The following is a 14,242-nucleotide window of genomic DNA, read 5'->3' on the forward strand; positions in this document are numbered from 1 at the left end:
GAAAGCAAGTTTGGAAGCCGCTGGTTTATGCAGTAGCTGCCAGCCCTGTGATTCCCTAACTCCATCTGAGCTGGACGCTTTTTTCAAAAGTTGCTTGGAGAGTCTTGTTGAAATGAATTTTCCATCATGTAGATGCTGTTATTGTTTCTTGGACTGCTGGGAGCTATGTGTGGACCCAGAGGAGTGAACGATGAGTCTCACAGTGCATAGACCTTACCGTCAGCGGTATTGTGGCTCTTGGTTATGGTTGTGAGGCTATTGGGAGTCTCACAAGCCACCACTGACGCACCTGTCCTGCTAGTGTGGACACTGGTGTGCACAGATCATTTGGGAAACGGAGAAGGCCAAACCCATTATCTTTTCCCTTCATCCCGATCACCCAGTCCAGAGGAACCGAGACTGTACTGTATCCCTGACACTCTCCATGCCTGTCCTTACTCAGCATGTGGCACATCTGCTCTGAAGTTTTGTTCACAGATCCGCCTCTTCTCTGCCTGCCTGCCTTCACGATGAGACCTGATTTTCACCTGTATCCCAGGTGCTTGGCTGAGTATGGACTTATTGTTTGAATTGTATATTTATTGTGCTGAATTGAATTCTTCTCTTGCTCCTGATTTCTGATAATAAGATTAGCCATAGAAATATAGCCCTCCCCCACATGCCCCTTGATCTGGTCCTGGTGAGACCCCTGGCCCAAGAGCAGGGAGAAGCAGGGGCACCACGGCACTGCTGAAGTCTTTATAGACTTCATTTATCAGAAAAGGAAACTGAGGCCCAAGAGGCACAGTGACCTGTCCAAGATCACAGAGTCAGCGGTGCAGAGCCTTGCCTTGCTGGGCCTCTGAGCCCATGTTTTTGGCCAGCGTGCCAGATGGGCTGGCAGTGACGGAGCCTGGTGTTGGAGCCAGGGTGAGTGCAGGCACTCTTGCTGTTGGAAATGGGTCTGGAGAAGGGAGGCTGGTTCGCTGCCCTGGGGACAGGGCAGCCTGGCTCCCTGGCATTGCTCTGAAACCCTGGGTATCTGGGAAATGGGCAGAAGTGAGCTACAGGTGTGGGAGGAGACCTGTTACCTGGTTGTACCAGGGGTGACCACCAGTGAGGACCAGTTGGTCATTAGCTATAGGTCAGGGTAACCTTTTGGCTGGCCCCTGAGTGCCAACAGCTGAATGAGCTGGGACAGGATCGAGATTGGCACCAGGCACAGGCCTGCACATAGTAACATTAATAAATGCTGACTAGATGTAGAAACAGGGAGGGAATCACCTTTGCTGGCCTGGAAAAATACAGACAGGGTCTGATTTATCTCAGCACTAGGGCCACTTTGGAATATTGGCTGCCTCAAAGCCATGAGACCTTAGAAGCTGTATCAGCCAATTCTGATTTCCTGAGTACACATTACCATTTGTACTTATTCATTCTGCAAATCAAATATTTATTGAATGCCTCCTCCATGCCAGGCCCTAAAGCTCTGCTCAAGGCCCCTGTCTTCATGAGGTTTTTTTTTTTAATGTTATTCAGAGGAGACAGACATGTTATTGAGGGAGAATAAACACATGCCTAGTCTGCCTGGCACAAGAAGTGATCGATGTTTGTTGAATGCATGAAGTAATGAGCAAAGGACTGTCAGATGGGAACAAAATGATCAGAAGACTGAAACAGGAGAATGTAATAGAAACGACCGGGTGTTCAGGGAAGGCCTGCCTGACCCCTGAGTAACAAGAGGAGCCAGCGGTGCCAAGATGAGGGCACGCGCATTTTAGGCAGAGGGCTCAGCCAGTGCAAAGGCCCATGAGGGAAGAAATGCAAAGGGCGCTGGGCAGGAGCACGGTGGGCCAGGAGGAGCTTGCTCAGGATGCCGTGGATGGGAAGCGGAACCAGCCAGAAAGGGCCAGGGCCCGGCAGAGCAGCTAGATTGTATTCTAAGAGTAAAAAAGGGTTTTAAACAGACGACATGATCTGGTTCACAGTTGCTTTTGTTTTTTAATTACTGTTGCTACTTTGTGGAAAACAAATTGAGTGGAGACTCTGGAAGGGGCCCACAGTGGGAATGGGGCTTCTTTAGGAGGTTAGGGCAGAATCCAGGAGAGAGGCAATGCTGGCCCAGAGGAGGAAGTGGCAGTGGACATGGAGAACAGGAGACTGATAGGGAAAGACAGGGTTGGCAAGACTTGTGATGGATGAGATGTTGGAGATGAGGAAAAGAAAGGAATGAAGGATGCTTCTTAGGTTTTGCACTTGAACAACTGGGAAAATGGTGAAACTTGGTCCTAAGAGGAGACTGGCTTATTCATGAGTGACCTGTGGGTATGGGATTCCTGGAGAATGGGTGAGTCACTCCTCATAGTAATTAGGATCATGTGCTATACACATACACACGCACACAAACACACAGAGCTTCCTCTGTGCACGTTCCTATTATGATTCACTCTTTCCTGCTAAATTGATCCAGAGATTTTTACTCATCAGCAGCAAAGTGAAAAGTGATGTTTCTGGCTGGTAGGACATCTCAGTTGATGGGCCAGGAGGCCTGGTCTGCAGGGTGGTGGCCTGGAAAGGGAACTTCTGGGAACGGGGCTCTCTCTCCCACACATCTGGGAGCACAGGGTCATGGAGCTGCAGGTTTGGGAATGGCTACTTTGAAAATATCCTAAGGAGGCAGATGTGTTTGTATTTCATCCAGGAAGTTTCCCATTCTGATGTTGAGAAGGTGGTGACAGGCATGGGCTGTCTGTTTTAGGCTTTTCCAAGCCTTACGAGGTGAGACGGTGAGGGGTGAGGAGATGGAAGGCAGAGGAGACCAATGCTTGCACTCTCCAGGTGCTCCTTTCCCAGACATTCTTCAGTGGCTCTGCCTGCACTGCCTCTCAGAAGCTCCCGACCATGGATTCTGCTGACTCCGCCACCTTCATCTCTCTTGACATCGTCGCAACATTGGACACTGTTTGTCACCCTCTTCTCAAAAAATCTCTTCTCTTGGCTTGGTTCCCTTCCTGCCCTCCTGGCAGTGGGCTCCTCCCGCCTGCTTCTGTTCCTCCCTCTCCCCTGATGTAAGTGTTCTGGAGGCTCTGACCCCAGTTCCCACCCTCCCCGATCCATTTCCCGTCTCTTGGGGATGTCACTGGCTTGGAAAGCTTCAGGCATCACCTCTGTGCCCCAGCGGTGGCTGCCTCCTTCCTCTCCCGCCTCTCTCCGGAGCCCTGGGCCCGCGTTCCCACGCCTGCCCCACAGAGCCCTCTGCTCACATGTTCCTTTGACAGCTCACACTTGGCATGTCTGAAATCCAACTTTGGTTTTCAGGAAGTGACCGTGGGTGCCAGAAGCCTCTCTTAGCAGACTGTTTTGGACTTCGAGGCAATATGGCAGACTGAGTTGATAAGAAATAAGTTTCAGCCTCCCAATTGCCTGCTCCAAACACACAACACACGCTGGAAAAAATACAACCAAAATAAAAACCAGGAAGCAATGCTGAGCCAGAGCTAAGGAAGGGAAGTCATTTTGTGCTAGAAATAAAGATGCTCTCAGAGTTGGCACAGTTAGCAGTTAGGTGAAATGGCCGAGGCCCTTGCAGGGGGTTGGGGGTCTAATGCCTGCACAGGGAGGAGAGGCCAGACTGCAGCCTCCATGGAATTCAGCTCCCAGAGGAATCAGAGAGCCATCCGTGTCCCTTGTCAGAAAATATATGTTCATCTGGGAAGTCCCCAAGGGAGCATGAAAGGAAAAAGTCACCTTGAAGAAGCTTTCATGCTGGCCTGTATGTCAGGTGTCTATGGACTCTGAAGACACATGACCCGATTTTCTGAATTGTCTGGGGACCCCAGGTCAAGAAATGAGGGGCTGTGTGGACTCTTGAAGCATACATCTTGGCTCAGCCCTACACCTACCTCTATGGTAAAGATTAAATGAGTAAACTTATGAAAAAACAGCACACAATATGTTTAGAATGACATCTGGCACATAGTAAGGGCCCTTGGCAAACTTCTCTTCAGGGATCAATCTCAACCTCCTGGCTCTACTCTTAGGGTCGCCGTGAGTGGAATTTTAAAAAATGAGCAGTTTTCATTGGAAACACCTAATTGTCATACAAGATTATATATTCTGTGCATATGTATGCATGTGAATGTATGTTTGTGTGTGTATGTGGTATACATGTAAACTGTTACAGGATATTTTTTTAAAGGTAAAATCAGCACTTATACAAATGCAAAATGAATACTCATCTAAGTTTTAACTCATTAATTAGTGAGAGAACTAGCAAGGTATTACAACTGTATCAGGGAGAACCCAGAGTGCTTATAGTCAGGTAAGGAATGTTGAAATACTTTTTTAAATGGACACAAAACTGTTAGTATTCCCAGGGTGATAAGCAGGCATTCCATGACACAGTTTGCCTTTCTGTGGACTAGAGTTGCTTGCAGTGGAACATTTTCTGCAAGTGAACTTTTATCTGTACAGAGTTTAAATAGCCTTAGTCAAAGACACATACAGACAGATGACCGGGATGCCTACAAAATGTCAAAGCCACAATTTTTCTTATTTATGGCATTCTCCATTGCATGTAATATTTTATATTATATATATGACTTTGTGGCTTATTTTTCAGAAACTGATAATTTGTATCTAAAGAGGTGGAAATTGCCTTTTAAAAATGCCCTAGTTTCATCCCTTATTTATTCCACACTCCGTCTGTGGAATCCATTGGTCCATAGATTAGCCACAGCACTAAAAATTCTTTCCATACCAACAGTAGACACTGGAATTAAAGCAGGATTTTGAGCCAGTTTTACATATTTGAAGCAGCAGGCTCTTTGTTGAAAAACATTTCCACGTATCAAGAAATATTCTCTCAAGGCAATGGGACAAGATACCAAAGTCCTTATAAAGAGGATTTGGAGGGACTTTTATTTTTTCCTTCATGGAGACAGTTTCCAGATTTGAACTATTTACCAGAAGAGGGGGGGTTTCATTATTAGTCAAATACAAGTGCCACATACAGACTCTCGGAGTCTGGTAGAGGAAATTTCCAAAAGCAACACTTATTCAGGTATTTGATCAAGGTTTGTGGTCTTCCTGGCTTTTGACCCCTGTGGTTTATGAATCCCTGTAGTCCCTTGCAGCTGACACTTAGCACCATGAAATTTATTTAAAATTAATATGCAAGAGTTGATTTTTACCTTGTAATGTTAGTTCACTTTGCATATGTGATTATAGCCCTTTCTCAATTCTAATGTTCTCTATTTCTGCTTTTTGCCTTATTTGTAGAGGTTTTACCTGTTCTACTAATATTTTATATAAATTAGATCTTGGGTTTAGCTATCCTTCCCATAGGTTTGTATTTAGTTTTTTTAACATACCAATTTCTGATTTTATCTATTAATCAGTTTCTTACCCCCACTTTCTAGTTTCTTGAATTGAATGTTTAAATTGATTTATATTCTTAGTTGTTTAATTATAAAAGTTTAAAACAATGAGTTTTCTCTAAATATAGTTTTGGCCTCTTCCCATAGTTTAACAGAGAGTGGTTTCATTATTTGTGGTTTTTAAATAGTCCATAATTGTGGCTTTCCCCCCTTTTACCCAAGAATTATTGAAGTGTTTTTCAAGGGGTTAGATTTTTACGTTATCATTGTTAGTTTCCTTCTTTTACTCAACAAACACTCAGGCAGCCTCTCCTCTGAGTCGGGAACCATACAGCTGCAGGAATAGTAGAGGAAATACAGCCTGCACAGCCACTGCCTCATGGGCTGGCTGGTCAGTCCAGTGAGATACAGACGGAGCCACACAATTAATCACAATCACAATGAATATTATGGAAGAACATCTCAGGGTGCCCCACGACTTCTAAATTTGACTACAAGTGAGGTGGTCTGTTGTATTTAGTGAACGTCCCCTTAAGCTTATTTTCTTACCTCTTTTACTGAACGTGAATGCTTTTAGTTTCTCTTTGACGCAGGTAGGCGAATAATTTATTTTCTTGCACAAATACCTAATGGTTTCTTCCTGGGGCTTCCTATAAATTCTAAAATCTAAAGGACTCTCAATTCATATGGGGTTTTTAGTTTATGGCTGTACTTGTAATAAAATTTTAAAACATGTATAAGTAAATGCTGTTATTTTTTTGAATGAACAAACGATATTTAAAAAATTAAATCTTAAAATATTTTTTTGGCATAACCCATGCACATTAATTTTAAAAACCACTAAATAGTGAAAGGCTTAGTGAAACAATGAGCACCCATCTCTTCATGCTTCATTCATTCCCCAGAGGCAAGCACTTAGCTGTTAGCTGGTTCTGCTGGTAGTTTCTGCCACATTCCCACCAGTGTGCTTTTGCTGTAGCTTCTTGATCCATTTATTTTTGACAGTATTGGGTGACTTGTTTGTATGATAGATGCTGGTTTAGTTTTCCTAATCTTCCCTCATTCTTCACACTCATGTTACGACAGTTAAATCACTTGTTAAGTGAGTATTTCATGTTTTAATTATTAGGGATGTGTAAGTAGGGTTCTCTGTAATCAAGTAATAAACTATTAAGGACATGTCCTTTCTGGAATGCTTCTTTGTTTTCCTAGAATTCTAACTCCCTTTAAAAAAAACAACCTCTTACACTAGCTTCCTTCTATCTAGCAGATATTACACATACATACCACACACACACACACACACACACACACACACATACACACAACCCTTGAACAATGCAGGTTTGAATTAGACAGGCAGTTCAGTTGACCTGCGAAGTTCAAACCTGCATTGTCCAAGGGACAACTGTATATGTAGATATAATATTTTATATATAATATATTATATTGTAATATTATAGATTTTTAATATTACATTTTAAATATTATATAGTATTATAATAGTTTAATATATGTTTAAATTTTAAAATTTATTTTTATGATATATAGTAAATATATATTTTTTCAACAAATATGAGGTCCTATCAGGTTTTTATGGCACCTTCTCTTTCTCTGGACACATCTCCCAGATGTGGACCAGTCATTCTTAAGGCCTGCTGTTCATCTGTCATCGCAACAAATCCCTTTACTGCTCCTGGATTGGACCCACAGTTTCCTATATCCCATGTCTTCCTGAAGTTGGTTTATTCCTTTATTTTGCTAGAGGAAGTTCTTAAGTAGTTTTTAAATACATGATTGGGAAATAGATGTTCTGAGCTTTCTCATGTCTTCTATCATCCTATGCATTATTATTCAGAAGTCTGATGCTACCCTGACTTTCATTTGTGGGCAGAGAGGAGAGAGAAACTTGGAATAAACATTTAAGGATGAGAAACTCACTAAAAGATGGAGCAGACGAGTGAAGCTAACCAGATCCAGCCCTTGGGAGTGTGAGTGTCAGGGGGGGGGGGGGGGGAGAATATGTGTATAGAGGCAAGGTCCACAGGGGGAGGTGTGCACTGGAGGAACTCGGCTTTCAATTTAGGAAGCATGCAAATGTGACTGCCTTGGTTGTCCCACTCTACCAGAGAAGCCCAGTTCATACTGACTTGAGAAATCTGCAGAGCGATTTTTGGGGACATCCTCCAGGGCTCTAAGCTCAGATTGGCCTGGTCATAGCCATGTCAGGACACAGATGCCATGCTTTTCACCTCTGTGGTGCCATGCATAGAGGTACTCGATAGGCGGGGCAAATTCGATAAATATGGAAGAGGATTTGGGCAATTTCCCAGCTGGGTCCAGAGAGCCAGTGGTATGGGCACTGGGCATCAGCATGGGTCAGCTGCAGTGAAGTGAGGGTTCTAAGTTGCATTAATAAAGAGATGACCTCCTCATCAAGAGGATGAGGGACCTGCCAAATTTTACAATGGGACAGTTCATAGCTAGAGTGTCTTGTTCTGATCTAGGTGTATATTATTCATTTAGTGACTTTCTCATCCTTAAGTGTTTATTCCAAGTTCCTCTCTCTCATCCATAATTTACTTATTATTTGGGTTCTTGGTCTCTATTTACTCATCATGTTGCTATAATAGGCATCTCTCCTCTGTGAATTGAGTTCCCCAAGGATACTCAGACTGTGATTATGAACCTGAAGCAGAGGCAGTAGTCTTGGCACCATCTTTGTCAGTTGGCTTGGTGAAGAACAGATGAGTTGTATTTTATGGTGTTTTACAAATAGCAAATGGGGGATGGTGTTATTTCCTGTCCATTTGTTAATGTGATGAATTACAGGCTCAAATTAGCAAGCCAGCTAAGCAACCGCTGTCCCTAGCATCTGTGTAGCGTCCCCACCCTGACATGTCCTGGATTTCTCAATAGGAAAAAAACAACTTGCTATTTACTCTCTAACTTGTTCAGCCCCGGGACCTTCCTTTTAGCTTATTCTTTTACTGCTCCTCCTTGAAGTCCTTACACTGCCATGGCTCAGCTGGGTTGTCACACAGCTATGTCCTCTGTGGGTCCCAGAGGCTGAGGATCAGGGAATTGGGTAGGGCCTGCCCATGGCAACCCAGGCTCCCTGATTTACCAGACATGGCCTGAGTCTCGGATTTGCAGACCTAGGTCTTGGGAACTGCCCTGCACAGTTCTAAAATCTAAAGGGATTACTTCAGTTCCACAGGCCTGCTTTTCTTGGTGCTGGATGTCCCCTGGTCCCGTTCCTCTTTGCTGTTTGATAGGCATTGACCACTGGGCTACCTCAGTCTGACAAATGTGGCAGGTCTGCTGGTCCAGGTCCTTGCACAGATAATTGGGGTCTCAACACCAAACTTGACCAAGGACGCTCTAGGACCAAGTTCCCTCTCCATCATACTCCTGAACTCAGCCACTGATCGCAAATCCCAGAGGCACAGGGTCCTGTGCCAAAGCCAGCTCTCTCCCAGTGACCTCACTAAGACCCTGTTTTTAAGCTTGTTCTCCCAATGTAGACTCCTCTCCTCAAGGAGACGTGTTGCCATTTCCTGGCACTAGTCCTTGACCTTGGACATGCATGATGACCAGGTTTCCATGCCTTTGTTCCAAAAGCCTCCTATGCACATTGAACCACTCTTTTCCTGGTGACTAGCTTTACACACCAGAGATCTCAGTCATAAAGGATCTCGCTTCTCTAATCTCTGGCCTGTGGATACCTGTTCCTCCTATATTTTCTCAACTAAGTCATCACTTAGATGACTGCATATGGATAAAAAGCTTGGCTTCTTTTTAATTAAAATACCATAACCAGTGTAAATATGACCCAGACATAGACTATAGGGAATCTGGCTATGGCACAGCACACACAGGTGAATCGTGTGAAATTTCCTGGGGCTTTCAGCAGTGGCAGAGATGCTGAGGAGAGAGCCAGTAGCTTTGGACTCAGGGAAAGAGGCTGATGTAGCTGTGCATTACTCTGGGACATGGAACAATTTGCTTTACACTCTGGGCTCCTTGCTGTTGTAGGGTCTGTACATCATGGAGGCAGGTGCTGTGCAAGGGGCTCTGGCATCATGTAGAACAGTGGACCAGGTAGCTTCAGAGGCTGTCTTCCAGGTGTGAGAGCCTACGAAAAGTGACAGACCGAGGCCATGGAATGTCCCATCTCAGCACGAAGCTGCCTCTTAAACCCTTTGGTTGTGCTCAGGATTCAGCACAGCACAGACATGCCATTCCGATGTCTCCTTTTAATCTTTGCCCACAGTTGTTTTTTCTCTTTAGCTTCTTCCGGTTTATTTCTCTTCTTTCTCATACATATGTGTTCTTCTCACTCCAGCTTTTGAATCGAAAAGACAAGACCACCTTTGAGAAGTTGGACTACTTGATGTCTAAAGAAGATAATTACAAGCGGACTCGGGAATACATCCGAAGCCTGAAGATGGTTCCCAGTATTCCATATCTAGGTAGGAGTCTGGATCAGTTATTATTTATTAAGAAACCTGCTCAGTACCAAATAAGATGTTTTGTAGTTTCTAGTTGAGAATTTTCCAGGAAGCAGCAGCATGGGCCATGGATACAGAGGTGATTAATTGGTTGGCTCCTTGGATTGAAATAGGTTGATGATACTTCCCAAGGATGGAACCTTGATGAAGGCCTTGACACAGGGATATTCTGCTTCTCACACAGTGTCCTGTGGATCCCAAGCCTCCCAACCTGCAGCCCAGAAAGGTCACAAGACTCTCACTGGTTCATCTGTACCCTCCCAAACTAAGGGAACTCAGGCCCCAAAGCCTCTGTTTTGGTTCTCTGGACATTATTAATGTGCGTGTGTGTGTGTGTGTGTGTGTAAATCCTAACCCGTGGATATGTTATTGATGTTTTAAAAATTGATTTTAGAGAGAGAGGAAGGGAGAAAGAGAAAGACAGAGAAACATGGATGTGAGAGAGAAACATGGATTAGTTTCCTCCCCTATGTATCCCGACAGGAGATTGAACCAGCAACCTAGCTATGCGGTCTGATCTGGAATTGAACTGGCAACCTTCTGGTGCTTGGATGACGCTCTAACCCACTTAGCCACACCAGCCAGGGCTTTGTACTAACAAAATTAAAATAATGATTATTGATTCTTCTGATTAGAAAATAATACACATTTATTGTAAAAAATTAGGAAGAAATTTACTATAATTTGTTATCCCACCTACAGATAATCTTGTTTTGCTTCATATCATTTGATTTATTTGGTTGCATTTAAAAAATATATGTTTATACTATTGTGAACATGTAATATTATTACCTATATTTTTATACTGTGATTCAACCCCACTAACTCTAATTTTATGAAAAAATATTTCTGTCTTTTTATGATCTAAAAACAAGGGAAAATAAGGTTTTGTAGAAGTGACCTCTAAGCCGAAGACGGTTTGGCTCAGTGGTAGAGCGTCGGTCTGCGGACTGAAAGGTCCCAGGTTCGATTCCGGTCAAGGGCATGTACATTGGTTGCGGGCACATCCCCAGTAAGGAATGTACAAGAGGCAGCTGGTCGATGTTTCTCTCTCATTGACGTTTCTAACTCTCTATCTCTCTCCCTTCCTCTCTGTAAAAAAATCAATAAAATATATTAAAAAAAAAGTGACCTCTAATATTTTCAGGGATCTAATGCATTTTGCTGGACATATGCTTTTGACAACTTCAAAATTTCTTCCATAAGCATGGTTAATTTAGATTTTCTTATTCTCTCAAAGCCAATTTGGAAAATTGAATTTTAGTAGAAAATTGTCCATTTGATCCAAGTTCTAAAAATGAGTAGCATAGCATTTTTTCCTCATTTAATTTTTGTGACCATAGAGTTTTATATGATATTCTCTTAAAAATTTTAACCTCTGGTGGTTATATTTGCTTTGTATTCCTAATAGGTGTGCATTTTCCTTTCCTCTTTCTTTAACTTGTTTTGCCAGGGTTATGTCTGTTGTCTTTCCCAAGACTGAGACTTTGTATTTATTTGTCAGGCACATTATCTTGCTTTCTGATTCATTGTGTTTGTCCGTTTAGAGGTGCTTTCTCTCCACATTCTAATCCTCTGAAATTGGGAAGCATCTTTCCATTGATGGTTACAGAGCATGTGACATTGCTTAATTGACAGCAGTTTTTCTTATACATAAAATAATGGTTCACCTTATAATATATGACATCCTAAATTTGATGAAAAATGGAATTTCTGCTTTTGTCTTTTTTAATGCATTGCTCTTGTTTTCCCTAAATTATTTTTTACATTAGTTTAGAATATGTAAAATATATGCTTTCTAGGTTTTTAAAAATGTTTGAGATTTATCTTGTGGGTTAATATAAGGTCAGTTTTTGTAATTGTTTCCTGGGTGCTGGAAAAGAGGGTGTAATTTCTCAAATTGCTATTGTAGTTACTCAATTATAATATTCAAATGAATAATTCAGACCACTTCGTCTCAGGACAGGACTATATGTTGGAATTCCCTGCCCCTGCATTATTGAATAAAAAGAAGTTTTTAAAGTTGTAGATTTATTTCACAGTGTCTCCTGCAAAGTGATCTTGGTTACATTTATTATTTGCTTTTACTTCTTTGAAATATTTAAGTCTGTGAAATGTTTTATTTTTCCTTTGCACTCATTTTATAAATCTTTAACTATATTTTGGATTTTAATGTTTTAAATTGCTTTGTCTTAAGAGTGAGCCTTGAAAACAGCATTTGTTGGACCCCATATGTGAGACCTGGCCTTTTAATAGAGGAGTAAAAGTCCCACATTTGTTTCATCTTAGCCATATTATTGGGTTGAATATCATTTTTTGCTCATGTTTTCTCATCCTTTCCTCATCTCCTCTCATAGCTGGCTGTAGACTGTGATGCTTTTCTATGTGGTGACTGGCAGATCCCCTCTCACATCCAGAGATGGAGAGCATGTTGATTGCATAGCTCCAAGCCCACTCCCACTTTGCTGGAGGCTAATCAATCGAAAGATGAGATTGATGGTATTGGGATGCGGACAGCCTAGCACAGTCCACTGGTCCCATTAGCAGGTGCTCCAGGGTCATTAGGGGTGGCCTCTTCTCTCTCATGAGAAAACATGAGAACTATCGTGGACTGTCTGCTTTCTCTGTGCCTGGCACTTCGCTAAGCTTTTTAATGCATTATTGCAGTGAATGCTCACAGTAGCCTAGTGAATAAGGCAGGCACGGAGAGGTTGCCTAGGGTCAAATACTGGAAAGTGGCAGAGCCAGGACTCTTCCCAGATGGTCTGGCTTGAAGCCCTGGGCTTTTAGCACTGCCCTCTCCTGACTCCCCACCTCTCCTGTGCAGGTCATTATTTTCCTCTTCTCCCTGGGGTTGCCACCTGTACGTCCTCTGCCATTTATGACAGTGGATGGCTTCCATCGGGTGCTGTATGAAGTGAGGTGAACTGTGGTACTTTCTGTTCTTGGGCCACAAAGTGGTGTTGCCTGGGGTTCCCGAGGGCATTAGTCCATGGCCTCAGCCACAGGCAAACTGGACCAATACCATCTCCCCTTTGTGTCCCATGTCCCTTGTCATTTGACCACGTATATGTGCCCCAGGTCCCCCCACTACAGACGAGTCCTGTCCTCAAGCCCTGGCCAGAGGCGTCCTGTGCGTCCCCATGAAAGCTCTCATTAGTGGACAGGTGGCCTGTGCGGCCCTGAGGCCTCTCCATCACCTCTTTCAGCTGCTGCTTCACGGCAGGTGCTTCCCAAGAGAGTCCGAATAGGCCCCCATCTCCTGCAAGGCCTCCTGTTGCCGCCTCCGAGCCAGCCAGCTTCTCTGCCTCCTACAGTCCCTTCAGCCTTACAACGATCCCCTCTCCCCTTGGGCCAATTGCACTGCATTCCACATACCTCAGAATACTCCTGATATATGCAGGAGTCGTAGCTGCCGCAGTTTCATTGAAAAGAGTGAAGCAGGATCCCATTCTGAGTCTCAGTGGGCCCTACATCCAGAGGACAGCTCAGAGCCCTGCCTGCACGTCTGATTGCCTTGGACAGATGCTGCCAAGCGCAGGTCGTGGTTTCAGTACTGGATTCCTCTTGAAAACCCAACCTGCTTCGGGGATGAGTTTGTTTATCGAAAGAGGAATCATTACATAATTCCTGGAAAGTGCAAAATAGGAAAAAATTGTCTGAAACAGTTTTCCCCCCGGCAGAGTCCTCCCTGTAGGACTTTCCCAGGGGGAGAGGGAGTTAGGCTTGGGGAGTGACTTTGGGTCAGTCCCTGGTATTTCCAGCTGCTTAGCTCCGTGGCTTGAGGCCTTGAATGTCGCCTAAGCAGCTATTTGCCTCTCGCAGCTGGTATGGGTTTTACTGGGATGATTCTCCTAAACGTCTGTGGATGTTCTGTGCTAACTGGTCTCCTGGGACTCTTCACCGAGTATCTCTTTCTCTGTGGAAAAATGCCCTCACACAGGACTAGTAGCCCTCACCGTGTGGGTGTGCGTTCCAAGGCCTTTCCATGCAAATCTCCGGCACTGAAAGCTTTGGTACATTGAGTTCCTCATGAAATATAATTTAAAAAACACTAAGAGAAAAACTACACTTAAAAAATAAGACTCTTTGTATCAAAAACTTTTTTTTTAATTACTTCAAAGTATAAAAATACTGGTGGGAAATAGTCATATTGCAGCTTAATTTTATCTGATAGCAACTTGTAAATGTCTAGTTCAGGTTGAAATAATGATATTAATAAAAGCAGGCAGAGCTTTGAAGGATGGTTACACCATTTATTTCTAAATAGCTTTATTGACTTAGAGAATGGTTTTCACTACCTATAATTCCTTCCAGGAAACAGCTAAATAAAATGAGGAATGTAATGCATTTTCAAAGATTTAGAGCTGA

General features: G+C 43.3%; 1 protein-coding gene across 14 annotated transcripts in view; it reads left to right on the plus strand.

The window, feature by feature from the left end:
• The window catches only part of RALGPS1 (Ral GEF with PH domain and SH3 binding motif 1), a 238,220-nt gene that overhangs the window by 118,439 nt on the left and 105,539 nt on the right, over window positions 1–14,242 (plus strand). For all 14 annotated transcript variants that reach the window (XR_006739872.1, XR_006739873.1, XM_045572036.1 and 11 more), the window contains one exon: window positions 9,706–9,832. Coding sequence is in view for 12 of the 14 variants with exons in the window: in XM_045572036.1 (XP_045427992.1) it covers window positions 9,706–9,832 (127 nt within the window). In the remaining 2 variants the exon portion in view is untranslated. The remainder of the gene's footprint in view (window positions 1–9,705; window positions 9,833–14,242) is intronic.

The sequence above is a fragment of the Pipistrellus kuhlii genome, unplaced genomic scaffold, assembly GCF_014108245.1.
Source record: "Pipistrellus kuhlii isolate mPipKuh1 unplaced genomic scaffold, mPipKuh1.p scaffold_m20_p_43, whole genome shotgun sequence".
Lineage (NCBI taxonomy): Eukaryota > Metazoa > Chordata > Mammalia > Chiroptera > Vespertilionidae > Pipistrellus > Pipistrellus kuhlii.